Consider the following 23,312-nt stretch of genomic DNA (forward strand, 5'->3'; position numbering starts at 1 on the left):
CGTTTTAAAAGATTGCATTTTAAGATTTGCAATTTTAAGTTGTAACTGCATGACACTATTTTAGGTTGCATTTTAAGAATTGTAATTTTTAGGGGTATAGTTATCACGATTCTTAATATAACATATTACAAAATTGATTTCTATAAAGCATTCTTGAAGTTTTTCATTTTAAATTCCCTTCCCCGTAAGACAGAATCAAATAATAGTTTAGCGCAGAGTAAGAAACCGACCATTGTCAAATTTTGAGCAAACTAGTAATTTATTCTAAAGTTTTCAAGGACTGGATATATATATATATATATATATATATATATATATATAATCTATAATCTATATAATCTATATATAATATCTAATAATAAAATCTATATAATAATATAATAATATATTAATAATATAATAATATAATAATAAAATCTATAATCTATATAATATATCTATCTATCTATCTATCTATATCTATATATATATATAAATATATACTGCATGTTACAGCCATTTGCGGAAAGAAGCATTTATCTCAAATGTCCATTTCATAAATCGCATAAATTTAGTTTTTCCTAAATTGGTCAGTTCAGGCGAATAGCAGAGAGCGATCTTTAGCTCAAGTTATTAGAACTGTTTTTCCAAACTTTATCGTCCGTCTTAGAGGAAAGTGACATGCCGATTATACATAAATGGAATTTTTCTAGACATGTTTATTTGAATGATTTTTCTAGCTAATAAACAAAATATTTCATTATTGATAGTATTGTTATATCGACAGTATCATTATTACTGAAAGAATTCGACCTAATAGACTTAAATCTAATCTTTGAATGATTTTATCGCATTTGCTAGTAAGTGCGTATTCCAAATACAGAAGTTGATTAAGTAGTAATAAAACGCAGTGCTATGAGCAGAAATGTTCTCTTTGATGATCCTACATCCCGATGATAGCCTAAAACATCATTCTCGTTGCAGAAAATTCATCGTAAGATCTTCGTATCTAGAATAAAGCTCCCCCCCTCCTACACACTCATCTTATGATGCATCTTTCCAGTGATCGTCTGCTGTATATTATCTACATTATCACGAGACGCAGATAAATCTTTCGAAGATATTTCATGGATATCCTTAACATTTCAGCAATTTAGTTAAGAGGTAAGCGATTGTAAATGAAAGATGAATAGAGGCTTTGTCCTAATGGACGCAAATTTGTAAACTTTGTTTCTTTCATATTTAGGAGTTCTATGTGAAAAAATTTATACTGAAAGAAAACGAGATATTATTATTATATACAATGAATTTCATTGTTAAAAACTAGAACAATATGTTTTGTAAACGCATAATATATAACCATAAGTTTAATAATAAAAATTATTGGATTTTTTATAGAAATCTAATGTTGAAAATGAACCATAATCTGCAGCACTTAGTTGCAGTACTTTGTAAAATAACATGTTGGAATGTCACTTAAGATGATTGTTGCATATATGTAAATATTTTGAGATCAATAAAAATAATAATAATAAATCGTTATTATTATTATTTAGCCCCTCCCGATCTTTCTTAATCAGGAGGAAGGTCAAGTTTCTTGATCTACTTCCAGATCATTCAGAATATCAAAGACTAAGGCTTGATGACTAAGACTAATGGTATCTTCTACATGCTCAAAATCTGTGGCTCGAACTTATAATCTATTTAAAAATAATTCTAAAAAAATTGAAGTAGATTTTTGAAATACCTTTGTAATCCCATTACTCTCACTTCGAATAACGGAGAAGTTCAACAGCAGACAGTTTTTTTTTGTTGTTTGTTTCTTTCACTACTCTGAATTCCAACATCTCATCGAAGATCATATGAATTCTACGACTCGACTCCATTTATTATTCTTGACATTTCCAAAGCATTCGATCGGGTATGCCAGAGAACTTTTTAGCAAGTTCCACTCTGTGCTCTTTTATTACTGCTTTTTCGTAACTGCCGGAACAGTTTTCTTTTCTGCTGCTGCTTGTATGTCATGGTCGATAGTTCCCGTCTTTAGACTTTCCTGCTAATGCAAAAGTGCCGAGAACTCTGTTCTTTCGCCTACTACTTTTCTTACTATACATATGTATATCAATGGATTGTCATGGCCACTAAATTCTATCCACATTTCGCTTCACTTCTCCTTCGCATTTGACGCTGCAGTACAGACTATTCAAAGTTGCAAGAATATCTAAAACTGGAGCTTTAATTTGATGTATTTAAGGTCCAAAAAAGTGCGTCTTCGAATAAAGACAGTGTAGTCAATTTCAGTGCAACTCAAACGCAGTCCACTGTTTTATTATCGCAAAACATTTCCTTCTTATCATAGGTAATATTATAGCACCCAGTTACTCATACAAGTGATTGGACATCTCTGCTCGGATTAACATGTTCTTGATACATCACACATGCAGCTCTGCCTCTACATGATTTGTCATTTTCTTCCTAACTCGGAATTGTTTCGTTGCTGAAACCATAAGAACACCACAAAGGATTCCCCTATCCATTGTGGATGCGTGCATGAAAAATATGATTGATTTCGAAGCAGTTTTTCCTATACGAATTCATTTCGTGGAGGCATAAGCATGAGTATGGCTCACAAACATAGTGCTGTCACCTATATTGCAACATTTCTCCATTATTCTAATGAGACCCAAATAAGTTAGACACTTTATTCGTTTTGTTTTTCATAAATATGAACTAGAAATAAATATTATAATGAAAAGAAGTTGCTTTTCATTATAAAAGAAGTTGCTGTTGTCTTGTTACTGCGTAAATATTATAGAAATTTTGTATCGTATTTAAAAAAGCACATGAAAGTATAATTAAAATTACAAATACATTGCAGGTACATACATTACGCTTGATATAATAAAGGTTTGATATTGAATTGGTGAAAAGGATTTAAATTTATTGAAGACTTAACTTATGAGAAAAACATTTGATTGCCGTATACAAAAAATCTCCCGAAATCCTTATTTTGTTTAGAATACTGTAACTGAAGAACCTCTCTCCCTTCTCTCTCTCTCTCTCTCTCTCCACACACACACACACACACACACACACACACACACACACACACACACACACACACACACACACACACACACACACACACACACACACACACACACACACACACACACACACACACACACACACAGTATGTTTTTTTTTTTTGCTTTATTGGCACTCTTCAGTTGAGTAGCAATCAGAATCCCTCTCTATGTTCTTCAGAATCTTCAAGATCACAAACAGGCATCTGGTCATCATTCATATATGACTGAACAACTTTTAATTTGTTGAAGTAGTTCATCAACAGTTATAAATGGACAAAAAGTCAATGAACTGTTTCTCTGTTTGGCCTCTAATCAGCCCACGGTATCAGTGATCTAGTATGATTTAAAATTTGCAGCGTTCAGTGTGTGTGTGTGTGTGTGTGTGTGTGTGTGTGTGTGTGGACGCGTGGGACTGCTATAAAAACAATAGAGTGTGCTTGGCAAATAATCGTTTGATCTGCTTTCTCTCCCTGTATTCACTTTCAATATTTTTGATTGGAATACAATTTATCTTTTTATTTGTATTCGTTTCACCACGAAAGAACTGGATGCAAAAAAAGAGTAACATATTATCGTGTTTCAGTTTTAGTAGTAACATTTTGTTAATTTCGAAAATTCAGAATGAGAGAGAGAGAGATTCATTTAATTCACTCGTTCGTTGTCTTGAAAACTTTCCCAAATCAGCCGTTCATTTTCCCTTCAGACAGCTACAATTTCCCTTCTAGACAGACATTGATGACACACTCCCTTTATTAAGTCTCGCCAGACTCCACCTTTCATGATTAAATGTAAACTGTTTATCAAATCGACAAAGCTCATAGTTGCCAGCAATGTCAATATATTCAGCGAATCCATTATGTCATTTTTATTTTATTTTATTAAACCACTTGTCTGAAATTGATAGTTTCAAGCTTACCTTTTCGCTGTAAGCAAATAAAATCGTTTATTTTCTGAGTTAGCGTGCTGGTTGTAAGTGAATCTAGCAAAAAAATAAAAAATATATAAAAAAAGGGGACAGTAGGATAGATGATCCATCAACACCAGATATTCAAGATCGTTAATCTTTGTTTGCTGACACTCCTCAGCACTTTGCATCAATAAAGGCCTTTTGTCATGTCACGTAGGCATAAAAAGATGGAGTTTACATAGGAAAACCTCGTCTGACGTTCATCAAACTGCGAAAGTAATTTTCTTTTTAAACTGACAAGTTGATCTTATGTCTTAGATGGTAGAAAAAATACATAGTTTAAAAAAGCCAGTTTAAGCAAAAAGCCAGCAATGAATAGTTACTTAAATCGAAATCATATATTTTTAGAGAATTTTTTGATAAACTTATTAATGTTTATAAAAATGATACTACTTCTTTCTTTAACATCTGGTTTATACACGTATCTAAAATGAATTATTCATTTTAACTAGAATAATTTTCTTAAACATGCATGTATTGTAACAAATAGATAAATTAATACGTAGAGTAAAATAAATAACAGAAGATTTAATTAGTTTAGGATGATAATGTAGAGTCATATTTGAACAGTTTATTTTCAATTACTAATTTATCTGTAATTGGTCTCCAAAAATAATGACTACTTGTTTCTCTCCGGTCTCATACGGTGGTGGCGGTGTTTTTCATCAGGCAAAATAGGCAAACTGGCCAGTTTAATGTCGAAATTTCAGCAAGAGTATTCTATCATTTAAGGATCCTTCCCCATGATCTCATATTTGGTTAATACGACATTTTAAAGGATAAGAAAGAGCCGTTCGGTGGTGGCCAACCAACTGTTTTGTTCTCTTAAATTTTACCATCGCTTAAGAAATTTTTTCCATAACTCTAAAGCATTTGTTCTTTACCGTCAAGAACATGTTTCTTTCATAAGTAACGATTTTTTCCACTAAGAAATGGCTACAAGAAAACGGAAATGTTATGGGAATAGCTGCATTTTTACCTTTTGCACTGACCTGTATGGCAGAAAATACATCTACCTGCTGGAGGGTTTAAAATTCTCTAAGGAAATATTTCTGCCAGGAAATTGGGTGCTTGATTGATTGTAGTGGTGTTGCGAAAGCGTAACCTATTGTGTCCTGAGACTAATCGTGAGGGAATTAAACTATGCCAAACTGACCTTTCGAAAGAAAAATTTTACGCGAATTTTGTAGTCCATTTGGTTGCTATGGGATTTGGTGGAACATTTTCGGAATAAATATTCCATCCTTTCAAATATCCACGTGTTTTCTGATATTTTATTTTTTTTGCTGGTTGCTTGGACTGAAATGTTGGAAAAATTTAAATATGCATGAACAATTCTCTGCCCTTACTTTCAAGGCGAGTAACAGTTGAGGAAGGGTTTCGTATTTTATTTTATTTTCGATGAAACTACGGTTAGAGATAGAATATTTTCCTCTGGTTCCTTTTACGATAACTATTTCTCATACTCTGCTTGTTCCACTCTGTAAATAAGGAACTTTTATTTTGAAATGTTGTTATGTAGTTGATTTTGGGAAGCAAAACTTATTTATTTGTGACGCACGTGTTTTTTTCTGTGCAAAAATGTCACTTTGCACAGTACTTTGGCATTGAGACTACAAGTTCGGCATTCAGATCTCATCTTGCTGCAGATTTGCTTCAACACTTACATGTTGATTTTTGTGGTACTTGCGACAACAGTGATGTATTTTGACAAATAAGCAGGCAGTAATTACATCAGTTGGAAATAATAATAAAGCCGCTTCCTTATTGTTAATCATATATCTTATTTATTTAATTTATACGAAGATATTTAATACTTCAGGATTTTTTACATATATTTAACATCTTCAATTATTAAGAGAACAAAGAGAAAATCGAGAACTCTTGATTATTAACTCAATTCGTTATTTTTAAATGACAGGCTTTGTTGTATAAAGAATTGTTCTTGTCTTATATGCGCTTTAAAGCAGAATAAGCGACTGCTTCTGTAATTTACTTTCTTTTAAAATGGCAAGAAATAAATTCTCTCTTGTGTTAAAAGTGGGAGAGGAATGAAAAGATTATTCCGCAAGGGAGACTCATTATAGACTTAAAATTATGAAATTAATTTGTTAGTAAAATTATGAGGTAATTGTTAAGTAGAAAGTTTAAATTTTAATTTTAATAGCATTTACTAACCGAAGCAGAAATCGTTAAAAACTAGGGAGCTATATAGCCCTGTTTTTAACAATTTCTGGGGGGCACACGTTGGTTTCCTCGTCAACGTGTCCCCCACTTCTCTGTTCAGTATTTTTTTTTATTTTTATTTTAAAGATGAAATTATACGCAATACAGTATACGATCGTACTGATGCGTCAACGATTTTTGAATTTCGAATATTCGACAGTGGATATATAAATTAAAAATGCCGAGTTAAAATACAAAACGTAGTGCCAAATAAGAAAATTTTGTTTTGAAAAGATTGGGATGTGGAGTAAAATTTCTGATACCACCATCTGATTTGAAAAAACAATCTAGTAGGAACCTAAGGCCGCAGTATACCTCCCCACCCCCAGATAATATTCTGTGTGAACATAAGTGAACTGAAGACTTAATCAGAATGGCATTTTCATACTTAAATGGCCATTGATCATCTGCTGTAATTCTACTTAATAATAATAATAATAATAATAATAATAATAATAATAATAATAATAATAATAATAATAATAATACATGAGAAACTGTGTTTGATATCTCTTTGCATACTCCAACTCTTTGCATAATCTGCTTTTCTTTCTGTCGAACGATAGCGTGATTCACCTGGACGCGACAGACACACAACAATGAGGCAGATGCTATAGTTTTTAAAATGCCCAATCTCCTCAAAGCTATGACTTGTACCTCAGTTACCATTTTTCTTTCTGCGCTCGTATTTTTTTTTTCATTTTGTTATACTCATTTAATTAATGTCTTTCGATTTCTAGCAATCCTAGTGAAGAAAGCAGCTGAATTTGACTGTGAACGCGTAGGAAAAGAAAATATTTTTGGTTCGATACGTTCTTTTATTTATTTATTTTTTTAATAAATAATAAATGCTTTCCAATATTAAATAAGCATTACTTGGAATGTAATGAATAAATTAGAAAACGAAATGAGAAATTATTATTCGATTTTTTTTACTAATGATATGTATTTATGTTGAAGCAAATGCAGTACAAAATTACTATTTTTGTGAATACAAATGGGATAATTCTTTGCTTATTCGTTTGCACGCATCTTTCTCGAGGTGAGGCGCTCAAGGAATTAATTATTAAGAAAAAGTAAAAACAAAACGATTCCTGCAGGACGCATTAGAGTCGAAAAATGAAGCATATGTTGAGGGGGAAAAGGGCAAAATCATCACTTACGATTACAGTAAGAGGTCGCTAACTTTAGAATTATTTCAAGGAGAACTCCCGAAACCAATAAAATTTTCCGAAGAATAAAAAGAAGATGAAGGCTTAGAAGACGAAATGTCCTTTTGGGAGCAATGAAGTTAATTTAATTTTTATTCGCAACGTACGCAGCCAACTCTGAAGAGATGAATACTTTTCCTTTTTGTATGTTACTCAAGCAAATGTGCGAAATGGTTTTAATCCTTTCATTCTCGAGCTAGCGATCTGTTACAATAATCGCATAAAGTATTCACTCGAGGATTTCTGCACTCCGTTGTTAGACCGAAAGTTTAAAGGTCAAACGCCTTTCAGAAAATTTAAGACGAAAAATAGTAAGATGACGCAACAAAATAATAATTTATATCAATAAATTTGCATCGTGCATATAAATAAATTATTACAATAAGTTATTATTTCACTATTATTCATTTTAAGATAGCTTAATCATAATTTACTTATATTATTTAGTTTTTACTGGCTACCAAATAAAGATTAAATTATTTTTAATTTTTGTTTTTACATTCATAATTTAAAATAATAAATTTCCATCAATTTTATAACTCGGTATATAGCTGTATGTACCTATAACCCACCCCATATTTATTATTGTTTACTTATTCTATTTAGTTTTTACTGGCTAGCCATTAAACATTAAATGAAATCTAAGCTTTTTATTTAAACTAACTCATTTTTTCAATTATAATTTAATAATTAATTTTCATTGATTTTATATATCCAAAATTTACATATATGGTGTGTATTTGTACGAACCATATAAATAATGACATTTTAATTTTATAAATTAATTTTACAAAGTATTATGAATAATTACTACTCGTTATGGAAAGTTTATTACAAAACGATTATTGTATGTCAATAATATTTTAAAAAACTCTACGTAGTGGTGAATATACTTAGTACTTGAAATTTTACGATATACTCACAGTAAAAATAACAACAATCCCACTGCTTATAATCAAAATTTATTTGAAAGATAATAAACTACTGTTGGCGTAAATAATAATAATAATAATAATAATAATAATAATAATAATAATAATAATAATAATAATAATATATTATTGGTTTTCTTCCTTTAGTTTTGGAGCGCGTAATGAAAGGCATAGAGAGAGAGAGAGAGAGAGAGAGAGAGACGCAGTATAAAATGTAACTGTGAGTGACGCATGGGAAATGATGCAGAATAAATCCGTGTATCAGCTCGGCATCTCCAGACGATAAAAGTGGAAGCCTGGAATCTTAGGCTGCAACAAAACAAAACGCGAACGTCAGAAAGGTTGATAAGTTGTCAGTCTTTTTCTCCTGTTCACTTTCTCTTTCTTCCGCTTGTTTCCTTACTCGGTTCGCGTTGTGTGACTTGATATGACAACACGGTGTACGGTGCACTTAATAATACCAAGCTCGCAGAAGCGGAGGCTGACGGTAGGAAACGTGTTACGAGGACTGCGATAGTAAGTCTAGAGTATTGGATAATCCTTTCTTAGGCCCAGCCGAAATCAGTAATAGGATGGCTTGATGCCGATAAATGCCGTGTTTTGGCAGAACTGACAGGAAGTAAGAGTTGCGCTACTTCCAGAACATTACAAAGTATTACACAACCACAACGCCATCTATGAAGGCCTTTCTATGAAGTATTCGGACAAATGATTCCATTGATCTATTGCACGCGATTCGGCTTATTTAATAGAAATCCCTGAAAGAAACATTTGAAGCTCGAGTTCTGAACTTTTCATCAAGGATTAGAAACCAGTTTCGAAATTAAACAATTTTCTGAAATTGTGTTCTTAAAATGAATTTAATATTAAAGTCATAGAAAATATAATGTAATAGATTCGTATTGTAATAAGTGTTACTTGAGACTGCGTATTTTGAATTAGCAGGTCTCATCTTGAGTACAAACCAGAGAATACTTGCAGACTTTTTTCAGGCATGGGGAATTCACCCCTCCCCCTCGTCAAATATAGTTTCGTATTCGTGAAAAAAAAAGCGGATTCATCTGTTCTGTATTTGAATTCTATATTTCTGTCCCGGTTTCATATTTAAGGGAGAAAAACATACGGAAAGTCATGCATGGTGAGCGATGTTTTTTTATTTTATTTTAAAATTAGTTTCGCATCGGTCGATCATGAAAAATTAGTTGAGCAATCAGAGAACAAACTGATTTACATTAAATTCACCTAAATGTTTCATATGCGTTCTTTTTTTTATAACCCACTTGATCATCTGGAAAGAATTATAGAATTTCTTTAGTCGAAGAAATTTTTACTCTTATTTTTAATTTATTATTTCCAATGCTTTGTGCATTTGCAGTAAAGTCAAGGAGTCGTTTTAAGTTATCTTTCATGGTTTGCTTTTGGAAAGATTTTTCTAATTTGGCAATCGGAAGAAAGATTCAGTACATTGCTAGAATTGCAAATTGAGAATCGAATAATGTCAAGCAAAGAAGCGTTTAAGAGTTTCATCACGAGTCTTCATTTATCGTTGATTAGCCAAGTGTAAAACATGCGTCTCAGCAAGAATATTCTCGTTCATTTTCGAGAAAACTTCGAATCGAGTTCCTAAGAAATTAGTAAGAAAGGTTTTTAATGAATATTAATGACTCGTTTCGAGCTTTACACAAAACGTTATATAAAAGCATACATTTGTCTTGAAAAATCAATTCAACTTCCTCAACTTTTAGAAAACTAGACATGGATGAATAGCTGTTACAGTCGATAAAGAAGGACTCAACGTAGTCTTCCAGTTCTCATGGAATACTACGTCAAGCAGTTAAATTAATACGATTGCAGTTATTTGCAGAAAAATAAATATAAGAGATTATCAAACTCAGATGAGAGTTGTGAAAGTTACTATTTGATTCGGAAAGACAAAGAAAGCAATTTTGGATAAGTTTCATTTCATTTAATTTATTTGTAATCAAAATTTTACTCACTAATAATAATAAATCTATTATGAGTTAGTACTGTTGACGGATTAAAATTGAAATATTTGAAAAAAAATTACAGAGTCCAACCATTGAAGTTTTTTTTTTTAATCTATCGTAAGCTCCTAATAAGTGTAGTGGCGGTCTCATACCAGCTGATGAAACTCATCTTGAACCTAAAATATTACAAAATATTTTTGTCCACAGTGGGTTTCGAACACATGCCTAGAAGTTGGAAAGCGGAATCGCTATCGACTTGACTAAGCAAGCCAAATTTAGCGCAGAATGATGGTTCTATGAAAATTCATCGAAAAAACAGTTAATCGAAAGACATTTGATCGAATGAACAATTCGTTGAAAATGCAATTCATAGAAAAAATAATTCACCGAAAATTTTAACTAAAATTTTATTAAATTCATCCAGCCAAAGCGGAATTGCTAATATCATTTCGAAAGGTTTTTTTCGAAAATGTCATGATAAATGTGATCCATTTGGAACCGTGCAGACAGCTTCTTGTACCGACAACTTCTACTAATTCCGCTAAGTCAGAGAGTCATTGTAATACATAATTTGGACACGTGATTTCTTTGTTGTCCCGAATATAGCTGAACTGAAAACTGGAACGGTTCGACATTTTCTAGTAAAAGTTTCAAATAGCGAATATGATTCAGATTCGCTATTTGAAACTTTTATCCGTCCCATAATAATTTCCAGTATTGAAGTCGCACATTAGTAACAATAATACTAATAATGGGCTTTTCCTCCCGGAAACAGGCAAATCAGTCCCATGAACAGACACTGTTTCAGTTATCGGACAAGAAAGACAATACGATACCATATTGTTCTATAATTATTCCCTATTAAAGTAGCATTGCTTTTTCATTCTGCACGGCTCAGTATTTGTTCTAAATGGATCACTTTTATCATAACATTTTCGAAAGGTTACAATTTTCGGTGAATTATTTTTTCTATGAATTGCATTTTCGACGAAATTGTCTTTCGATTAATTGCCTTTGCGATGAACTCTCCGGATACCCAGAATGATGAGGGAAATATTAACTTGATATATTGCAAGTTTTTCTTCCTGCTTAATCTATTTGTAACAGAGAATTCGGTGTTGCAGTTGTATTCAGTTACTTCTGGATTGCGTGATATTCACTACTGGAATTTTAAAATAAAGCTACAAATATATGTTTAAGTATAACTCTTCTTAAAACACATCAATTTAATGATGAACAATTTCTCTCTCTTCCTGATACAAATTAAAATTCAAGTCCATTCTAGGACTCTTTTCTGCATATCAATCTGAATTGTAAAACTCCAGCTTGGATGTGAAGTCGCTGCTTGCCTCTCTTGGTCTTTTTACATGAAATTCGAAATCGAATGAGGAAGTATTACAAACCATCGAAAGAAAAGCACACGAGGCACAAAATTGACCCAAATTCTTTTATAACAATTATTTCAAATTCTTCTGAAAGGATGAAGAGAGTTTTCTAGTAGATTCAAACAGATTTTTAGCTGTCTGAATGAAGAGTAAACGAACATTTTGAAATGTTTATATTTGAACTGCCGAACACGGAAACATTCTCCCGAAACGTGACTCTGAATTTCAAATAACTTATTTACTTTCATCTGAATTAGGTATTTCTCCTTACCTCGTTGCTTTACACTCCACTAAAGCATTTTGTTAAGAATGCTGGATATTAGTTTCCAGTACGTAGAACATTGTTTGATAACGCCGTAATTACGAAACAACCAGTGCTAAAGTTATCGGATTAAATATAATATGATTTCCTAGGAAGTGGTATTTAAATTAGGCATTTTCTCCAGAGTGAGTGCACGTATGCAACCGTGAAGGTCATTACGTTTAGCATTCCAGAAGACTTGTTTTTAAGATTGAAATCTGGAAACTGTTGTGCCTCTAATGAATGATAATAAACCTTCCAAATTGTAACTATGGAGGAGTTACTTCAGTTTTCCTTTCGCATCGTAAATGGTCGAAATGAAAACGTTAATCAGGAGAAATGAAAAATAAGGTAGCGGGAATTGCAGGAGTTTCTTATATTTTCCCTGATATTGATGGAGAAAGACTAAATGAAACTTAAAATATTGATTTTCTCCTTAATTTTGATTCCTACTTCGTTTATTATGTTTATATTGTGGGTTCGAGAGTAAGTTCACCGTACTATTTCGCATTAATAGCATCTTTTACATGACTAGTGACAAACTTATTATTAAAAGATTATGTGGTATTGGCTGAAGACTATCAGCCAATACGGAATTGTGGCTGTTTTCAATTACTGTAGAAGCGTTAAGTGAGATGTTGATGTATTATATCTAATGAAGGCTTGCTCAGCATATGGTTTGTTGGTTTTATGGAGGAAAAAGTCGGATTTCCATAGGTACACTTCTCTTTCTTTTTTGAAAACTCCAAGAAAAATCCTCCTATTGGGACGTATAATTTGACCCTCTGTTCATGTTAGGACTAATTCGTAATGAATTAGTCCCTAGGCTTTTGTTACTTAGCAACCAAAATCTTGTTTTTGTTTCTGATTTTTGCTGCTTAACAATAAGCATAAAACTGGCATTATTTTATGAATTTCAACTATGCTTAACTTTCTGAAGAGAAAATTACGTCGTAGTCTACTGCCATGGGTGTGTGTATTTGTTTGTTTGTTTGTGTGTGCGCGCGCGCGGTTTTGTCATATGATGTTGGTCTGCTACTCATGCCTCATCTTTATGAATAAAGGGCACATACTGGAACTATGAATCATGTCACGCTTTCGCTTGTAACTTATAATTTAAAAGTAAATGAAAATCAGGAGGAAATCCCTTTAACAAGATATAGAGAAAATGCCTGTTTGTCAGATGTATTATTATCCTAGTCAAGGATATCATATCGACTAGTAGTGGAAAAATCCACTATTTTTATTGTTTTTATATTTTCACACATTCTATCTGAAGTTTTCCCCTCAACAAAACGAAGAACACATTTGTTTGATAGACATAGCAGACTACAGAGAGAGAGAGAGAGAGAGAGAGAGAGAGAGAGAGGTTCAACCTCCCCTATCTTAGCACATTAATTAGGTTTACATGAAGCCAAATTACTAAGCCGTGACAAGCCATTGAGTCTAATCAGTTAAGAGATAAAGATGAGTTGAGATACTAAAGATGACTCTGATGCTGATCCCTCGTAATTAGACATATTTCATCTTTCACCAAGAACGCATGCATAGCATTTATGTCAGCAAGAGAATAAGCGAATATTAGTCTTCCGGGTGTTTGCATAAGTGACGTTTCTTATTCTTAGGTTTACTTTATGAATTATTTATTTATCTTAAAGGATTAATAAATAGTTCCGGAGTTATTGACTGCTTCTTTTAAGCATTCTTCAGAAACCGTAAGGACATTATGGCTCTACCGCGAACATCAATTTATTCCCTTTCTTTTTTAAAAATTAGATCTATTTAACGTAGTAATGAACCTAGTGACTCTGCAGTGTGACCATCATAACGACCGATGTCATCCCTCCTAGCTTTTCTGTTGCTAGACAAGAAGAAGCTCACATTGGTAAAGCAATATAATCAAAAGGATGGTGTCTTCTGTCAACAAAGGTGGTGAAACAATAAGATTGTAGTTAATCGCTTCTCCACAAAATGTTTGTCTTTAGTGGAACTGGAATGTTTAATAATAGTGTTAACCGAAGTACGTTGACGAACACTTTAATGAGATAGTCGATCGTTTATTCGTTGGATTTCCAGCAGGAATATCAATGTTTGTCGACACTCGGAAACTGTTCGATAACAGTCAAATATTGTACATTTTCCTGTCTCCGATTATATTCACTTTAGTTGAAAAGGAGGGATTCAACTGGAATGGCATTTGCTTGCATGCATTTACTATCTTCTTCGCACGTATATAAATTATTACATGTTGGACAAGAAAGTGAAGTTTCATTATTTTAGATTTTATTGTTTTATTTTCATTGATTGATGGGCAAAGTTATACTATAGTAACTAAAGGTTTTGGCACCGGTTTGTCTAAACTGAGGGAGTGAAAAGAAACAGAGTTCCGAGGAAGAAAAATTCTGCTACCTCTTAATGAGATCAGCTAATAATTAGTTTTCGGTTGAAAATTACTTACCAAGGTTATTTGCTTTCTAGCGAAGAACCTTGCATAATATTCGCAACCTTTCGTAATAATTTTGCAAGTTATTATATGCATGTATGCATGTATAATTTGATAATTTAAATCAATACATTTTGTAATTCAGTAAAAATATCAGATTTTGTCCAGGTCTCTGATCTCCATTAGGTAATGCTAATGTTTATGCGCATGTTATCAAATGACAACGTTATATATTTCTGTCCTTTAATTTTATTTTTAATTTTTTTTTATTATATATAGTTTCATTTTCTCTGTCGGCAACTTATATGCCATATTTGACAACAACAAAAAAAAAACAAAAAAAAACGTTGCTCTGATGATATACAAGAGAGAGTGCATGTCGAAGAATTGGTGTAACTCTGATAGCTTTTGTTATATTCTACGTACAGTAAGCGCTTATAATTCATCTTATAAGAGGTTAATGGTTTTCAAATTGGTGATATTTAAAAATGTAATTTTTTTTTTTAAGGGATGATTGCAAGAAAAATTTCGGAACTTTGACCATCGTTGGAAGATATAATCTGGCGAGAAATGTGAGTGATAGCATACACTCTTTTAAGCAAAACTTTATCGATTAAGTCATCAAATAAGATTGATATCTGGCACTGCGTCTAAGCAAGGAATTTTGGTCAGTCTTCTGGGCTTCAACTAACATTTTTATCTGACCATGATATAAACATTCTGAAAATGAAGATGGTTGAATGTTTACACTTAAAGGAAGGAAATACAAGATGACAAATCTTCTGGAGTGACAAATGATTCATTAACGTCAATTGTCTAGGAGACGAAATGTTCTCAAACAGGAATCAAACTACACTGTTTCAGATGTAAAGCATGTTAAGTATATCGAAAGAGAGAAGGCAGAAAAAATTAATCAAATTGCATTTAAGGAACGTGATATATGATTCACAATAGTGACCGCTTTCATTTTTTTAAGGCAGAGTTTTTGTTTGTTTAATTACTGTTGTGTGCCCTATATACGCAGGCCAGATTGGCCGAGTGGACGGCGTATCCAACCACCAGGTTGCGGGTTGGAATCCCGCCGTGGGTATGGATGTTTGTGACTGTCTTTAGGTTAGGAATTTCATGGTCCAGTACGAGAGAACCATTCTACTTACTAGAGGCCTGAAGTAGCTTGAATTGTCCCGTGTTTGGTCTGAAGAGCAGCATTTTCGGATGATGTAAAAATAAATAAAAATATAAAACATAAATAGAATAAAAAAGTAAAATAAAATTCTAAAAGTCCCTTAACACTTTCATTGCCAAGCTGAAAATTGGAATTTCGTGTGGTGGGCAAATTTTATTCATTTTTTTATTTAGCTAGCGACGCCCACGCGATAACGCGTGACCAGCCGTTTGGTGAGAACTCGCATCGCGCGATATCGCGTGATTGGCGATGAACATGTTAACCTATTCACGATACTAATGCAGTACTGAGTTGCAACCTTTCATGGAAGGAATTAAAATTTTGAGGATTAGCTGGTCTAGAGATATGTTACACAAACGGGTTCGGTGCTTAATATCTTGACACTACAGCTCATTTGGATATATTTGGATATATATATATATATGCTAGCACAGAAGATTTGTTTTCCCCGAAAATTTGTTATTTGTTCCTATAATGGAAAAATGCGATCTTCGATGGAAATTGAAATTGACTTTCATTGCTATATACTTAGATTCTGCACTAATTGTCTGACCATTTAAGGTCTGTTAATGCTTATCGGTAGTTAGAAGCTCTTGGTTGCTGGCAAAAGTTGATCGATACCTGATTATTATCACATAAAAAGTTTAGACAGCTATTTCAAAATACAAATAATATGATCCACAGATAACTCTGTGGATTTTCTTCAAAATGATGGTATGCGAAATATGTTGATTAAGCTTCCCTGATCGAAGCTATTTCGAACTTGTTTTGTTTTCCTACGAGAAAGATTTTTAGGTTGAAATCATTTCATCTATTTCAGTGCGACGATATACTTATGCTATATGGAACATACAGTTCCTTCATTTTAGGAAAGAGAAAGGAGTATTCTTGCATTACGATGGGCATTATCGTGATGACGAATTCTGGAAATGTGCTCTATTTCTGTTTCATTTCGAAAAATATTGGAAAAGGAAGCATTCTTAGATAAAGAAAAAAATGAAAAGGAAAAATATTTGAATTAAGCATGTCACGTATTGTCGTTAATATTTTAAGATCAATAAAAACTTAATATCATTGTATATTTAATTTTTTTCTGTTTATATTTTGAAAACGACAACCATTTAAAGACAATTAATGATAAAGATCACAGAAAGAATGAAGATTTATAGTTTTTTAAAACCATTTGTTATTAAAAGATAAAATTTAAAATACTTATATTTTTGTAATAGTTTATAGTTTATAGTCTGTTTAAATTTTATTTTAAGCGCTTACCTAATGTACTTATAGTAATGACACTATTTAATTGGAAAGACTGAATTCGAATCTACAATGCGAGAAACTCTGAAATGATTTTTAAAGTCGCCCAGGTTTTTCGCAAAACTTACAGACCAGAAAATGCAAGTGATTAAAAATATGATATTAGTGTTCTTAGTTATTTGTAATTAATTTCAGCTACAGTGTCTTTTACAGATTATATTAAACACAGAAAAGATTTTAATTTAAGGGTTTTAATTCCATTTCATTTACTAAATGGAACCATTAGTAAATAAAACAAGTGTTTTTCACTCTTGGAGATGTACAACCATTGAGAATTATGAACTGCGAATAAGCAAGTGGAGCAGATCATAAATGATTCGATGATAATTTTCGCTGTATAATGAAGGAATGTCGGAAACTGGACCTAGGAAAAGTTTATCTCATTGTATCCATCTTCGAAACTAAATGCAAAATTTAGTTTCATATACGAAATTTCCCTATTGAGTGTCCAAAGAAATATTTAGTTACGCATACTTGAGTCTAAAAATATCTTGTAGAGAAAAATTTCGTAAAGAAAAGAATATGTCATTTGAAAAGTCGAAAAGAAATTTGCTGCGATTGCATTTTTACTTTAAGAAAAACTGTAGAATTAACTATGCCATTCTTGAAAAGGCACGCACATAATTATTTCAAAGAGAAATGCATAAAAAGCGACATTATAGCTAACACTCAGTTAAAATTGGCACTTGAAGCTAAATTGATTATTAATGATATTAATTTTGTGGAAGCAGAACCTTCTGCATTTTATTGCTCGTTTTTGTATTGATTTGCCTGATAGAAAGTTGTTTTCACAAAGTTATGGTATTATGAATGAAATATATTGATGAAAATAAAGAAAATATTTTTTGCCATTTAAAATAATTTACTTCGAAGAAGGAATAATTAAGTCAGAATTAGACAGAAAAGCATATTATAAACAATTTGTAACTCGCACCTTTGTAGACTTTGTAATGGTTATTTTAAGAATTTTAAAAATGTTGTAAAATGTAAAATTAGACGATTTTTTAGATAAGAAATATAGATTATATGAGTGGATTAAGTAATATGCAGTTGATAGGCATATCAAAGCCTTAGAAAATAAGAAAAATCAGCTTAGATGGTTTTTTCCCTAACAGTGCTTATTAGCATATCAAGTGCAGTTTTCGTCCTTAATTTGCAACCCCTCACTAATTTGACACTCTACAATAAATAAAAAAAATGAAAAACATTTTCTTGTAATTCTGTAATAGTTTGTGCATTTCTTGCTGCTTAAGTGCATAAAGATAAACAACTCAAAATGTATGTTTCTTTGGCAAAATACTTTGCATTGTGCACATGTCCATTAAATAATAACGAAGAAAAGAAAACAGTGAATGCATAACTCTTTGGATTCACTTACCTGTTGGCCCCGGATAAGGAGGATTTGCTGTAGTGACATAACCCAAGATATCATATCGGACAGGCAGTGTTGGTATTGTTGAGGATGTCATGATTGTGTCGTTACCGACCAACTGAGAAGACATTATGCACAAGTGGGATGTTAGAGAACGGATATCTGTTTCCACATTCTTTCTGTAAAGATCCCATGAAGGTTTTAAACACTACTTCAATGTGTCGCATCAGCTGAATAGAAGGCCCCGTATACAGTTCATCGCAAACATTATATAAAACCACCTCTTTAATTTCTTCTTTCTGCTAGAAGAGATTATCAACTGGAACCAAATCGTTCGTTTTAACTAGTAATGTATTTGCACTGGTCTTCAAAATAATTACAAAAATGCTCCTAACGGTTTCATGCCTTTTATGGAGTCATATTTATGGAAATATATGATTTATTTTTACTTGGCAATTGAAAGAAGTCACGTTAATCCAGTTGCATTGGCGCATGTACAGTCTTGTTACACAAAACTACCTCCTTTCTTTGGAAAATGCTCTTCCTGATTAGAACTAATTGTAGTGCTTCCCTCTAGTGGCAATAGATGAAATCTCTATTTCAAAAAATGAAGCTCTCATTGAACGGATAAGAAACTCTTCAAGTCACTAAAGCTCTACGGAAGTGAAGTACTCCCTCTCTTCCCTCTGGCCGGCTGCGGTGTTCTTCTCTCTTCATCGCTACGATGCCTGCTTCTGTATTAGCTTCTGCTTCGAGCGCTGTTCCCGCCACCTGTCTACGTTGAGTTGTCTCTCTCTCTCTCTCTCTCTCTCACTCTGCTTTTCGTCCCTTTATCTTCTTTCCCAGTGCATCGGTCCAAGTCGGCTGCCAATTGCGATGCTCAATACAACTGCGTCGGCACAGCTTCTTCCCGTCGGTGTAGTGTTCATCAGAGTGTCTGTTCGCGTGCAGTTATCTTGGGAGTGACGTGCACGAGATATCTCCGTCACGCACCGCCAGGCCTGCGGGGTAAAAAGAAAGAAAGAAAAATAATAACCTGAAAAACGATTGCTATTAAAATAATGAAAGTTATCAATGAAATATGATTTTTTCAACACGGTTTGGTGTTCTGGTTGAATTAAAAGTCATATAAACATTAATAATTTTTCAATTTAAATCGTCATTCTGCAATCCTGATTAGAATTGTTTTTTGAATCCAATAGTAATTATTATTATATCATGTAATCCTTGCACATGTAAACTCTATGCTAAAATCTTTGTGAATTTTCCCACACGCAGTATTAATTTGTGATGGGTGTTGCAGTCTCTGGTGTATTGAAGTGATATAAAAAATGTAATGGTTGTTGAGTTATATTTATAAGATTGCAATTTTGGATAAATAAAAATGTCAATTTATCTTATCTAAAAGCAATGCATAAAGAAAGTTAACCGAAGCAGAATGCGGAGCTCTCTGTATAGATGACGTGATTGAGATTAATACTCAGGGTCAAAAGAAGTAATTATTGCTGTGCCTTGGATATAAGTTCCCCATAGAAACAGCACATACAAAATTATAATGAATGGAATAAATATAAGAATACCATAGATTCCTTTTTTCTCATGTGAGCCACCTCTAAAATTTAATTCAAAGCTATTTTTCCTACTGAAACACACACACACACACACACACACACACACACACACACACACACACACACACACACACACACACACACACACACACACACACACACACACACACACACACACACACACACACACACACACACACACACACACACACACACACACACACACACACACACACACACACACACACACACACACGCACGCGCGCGCGCGCACAAAAGCTCTGTATACCACCAGCACGCCACTCTAGACATAGCCTTGAACATGTGGTTTTTTTCCCATCTCTCCTTTCGATATCCTGATTTGATAATGTCCAATATGAAAAAGCTTCGCCTACTTTTATCAGAATTTCTCTCCTTCTCGCCTAAAGGCAACCCATAACCACAGAATTTTTATTTCTTTCAAACTCCCCTCCTTCCTCCTCCCTAATCCTGTTTCTAAGTTATGTTCCAGTCTGTTAACAAATCTTACAAGCAATGTAAAATCGAAATGAGGCTGACCGTTTTGAAGGTCGACTTCTCCTTTCATATCGTTAACTTTAACATTTAAGAAAACTATGTAATTAGGCGGGCTGCTCACTAAACATCGCTTGCTACCGTAAAATACTTGGAGTAATAAGATGGTTTTGAAAAAACATGCAAAGTTCAGTATTCAGAACATGGTTTCCAGGTAATCTAGCTCAGACTATTCGCGGTACTAGAGTTCTGTAAGATGATAACCTTTCTTGGGTAAGAGTATCATAAATGCCAACCGACTTGAGACAATTGCATATACATGAGATGAAGGGGAATAATCATCCTTTTCCTTAGAACACTGTGTGATGAATTTAATAGATACCAAACTAGATGCAGTGATGTTTGTGTTTCTGCAAGTCTTTCTAACAGTGCTAATAAAGTACCCGCACATTGTGTTTAATAAACCAACTTAATAGGAGAAAGTGTGCGATTTTCTTTTTGTTCTACAGCAGATAGCAAAAGCAGTAGAGTCTTATAGTACAGAGCCATGATAATATGGTAAATTAACAACAGAATATATAATTTCCATGCAGCTAAGATTTTTATTATTAATTATTTATGTATTTTAATAATTTATTTATTGACGAATTTATTTAATTTTTAACTCTGAAAATAAAAATAATCGAAAAATTAATGTGACGTACTAATACTTTATAGATCACATTCCGTTTAGAAAACAACCTGAATCAATATTTGCATTTGAGAAAACAGAAACTGAAAATCATTTTGAGCAGAATCTTGCAGTGATCGCTACATTTGAAGGCTATAATATTAAACATTTAAGGATTTATCATCCATCAATCAACACGCTTTCCTAGTTGTAAAATATCCTCCCCCCCCATTTTATATAGCGTACAAGGAATTCCTCAATCGTTATATTGGATACTGTTCCTATGTATCTTCCAATCCGCATTATGAAGCTTTGAATCTTTAAGATTACCGCGTTGTTCGCTCCTGTAGCTCAAATAGTGCATTTATCAAGATATTTCTTAACATTATTAATTATCTTAACATTACTCTTGGAGTATACGTCACTAATGGAATGTCTCCGACTCAAGTAATTTCTGTTATTTTTTTGTGACGTTTTGAAAGGATTTCATACTAGATCATTCGTATTATCTTGAAATTACTTAATCTTCTTTGCTCCTAATGGCACAAATGGCCTTGAGGGGTTTCCGTTCCATTGGGACGATCGTTTTTTATTTATTTTTTTTTAAATTTATTTTTTATTTTATCCTCTTCGTCTTCCTTTCAACCTGCGACTTAAGAAAAATCCGTTTCGTGAATGTGCTGGACTTAGTTTTCTATTTGTTTCAATTGCAATTTTATGCAACTTCTTAATAATATAATTTCTTTCCCTTAAACACTGCATTTCTTTATTTGAGATCTCCTATATTTCTACGCTTCTAATTAGATCAGAATATCATATTTTTGAATGCAAATAAATATTTTAGAAGCATATGCTGATAATTATTTATCTTAGATTAGGAGAGTACTTTTTAGAATGTGAGGATTCTTTGTCTGGATTAAAATATACTTACGAACGACGATCACAATTGATCATTCGTTCAAATTCCACGGCGGGCATGGAGCTCTGTGAATATCTTTAGATAGCTAACATTTTTCATCATGGATTTAGATTGTGGAATTCTAAGTGCATAGCATCCCGCAGAACCTCAATGTGCTTTGACAATGTTCAAATCAGAAAGATTTCTCTTTCGTCATAAAATTCTATTCGCCTATCTATCAGAATATCCTTCATCATATACTTCTGTTTCAGATGTAAGAGTTTTCTTCCTTTATCCTGATGGTATGCAGACATCAGTATTTAAGAAGTATGAATTCAAATTCTAAATTCTTTTTACCCATAATTCAAAACTCAATGTTGCTCTGTAACTTGCTTCTACCTCATTCTAGTCTAATATATTACCATTCATTCCGTGAAAAACCAGTTACCTATCACAAGTTGCAACTTAATGAACAACAATGGAAATATCTCGGATAAGCTGGTCCTAAAAAGATAAAAATTCGTTTTTTAATGTTTCCGTGAATGGGTTGTGACCCGACACACACACACACACACACACACACACACACACACACACACACACACACACACACACACACACACACACACACACACACACACACACACACACACACACACACACACACACACACACACACACACACACACACACACACACACACACACACACACACACACACACACACACACACACACACACACACACACACAAATTTTTCATTATATAATTTTGCTAATTTTCATACGGAAACTATGTGTTACTCGGAGTAGCCTGTCTAAGTCAGGTTCACTAGTAGTTTGTCTCCGTATAGACACACACTATAAATGAACTTGATACCGATGCCCTTTCCAACCAAAGGGCGTCGGTATCAATGATATCTTTTGGTTGGAAAGTCATAGGTTCGAATCCCCTCTTGGACGCAAAGAACCTTTTTCAGAGCTTTTTATATGAAGTGAGTTAGCCGATCTCATATGGTGATGGCAGGGTTTTCTTCTGAGAAATTCCGGTTCTTCATCCAGCAAAACAAACAGATCGGTTAGAAGTATACACGTAATTTACAAGCAAGATACACTGTCCTCATAGTGTTAGGGCGTTAATAAAAAAAACATATAGAAATTTTCTGGAAGGCATTTCGTTTTTGAGGAACTAAAAATGGAGTATGAAGTTTTTTTTATATTATAAGGAAAGAGAACACTGGAAGTTACCTATCACAAGTTGCAAC

The 23,312-nt window shown here is 33.0% G+C and overlaps 1 protein-coding gene across 1 annotated transcript in view; it reads right to left on the reverse strand.

Moving 5' to 3' along the window:
• LOC150108701 (uncharacterized) overlaps positions 1–23,312 on the reverse strand; it is a 153,737-nt gene that overhangs the window by 5,312 nt on the left and 125,113 nt on the right. Inside the window, exon 3 of the mRNA XM_090416168.1 lies at positions 18,403–19,397. Coding sequence (XP_090272294.1) covers positions 18,403–18,526 — 124 coding nt within the window. The 5' untranslated portion in view covers positions 18,527–19,397. The remainder of the gene's footprint in view (positions 1–18,402; positions 19,398–23,312) is intronic.

This window comes from Typopeltis vanoorti, chromosome 3, assembly GCF_054136105.1.
Source record: "Typopeltis vanoorti isolate ZY-2024b chromosome 3, IOZ_Tvanoo_1.0, whole genome shotgun sequence".
NCBI classification, from domain to species: domain Eukaryota; kingdom Metazoa; phylum Arthropoda; class Arachnida; order Uropygi; family Thelyphonidae; genus Typopeltis; species Typopeltis vanoorti.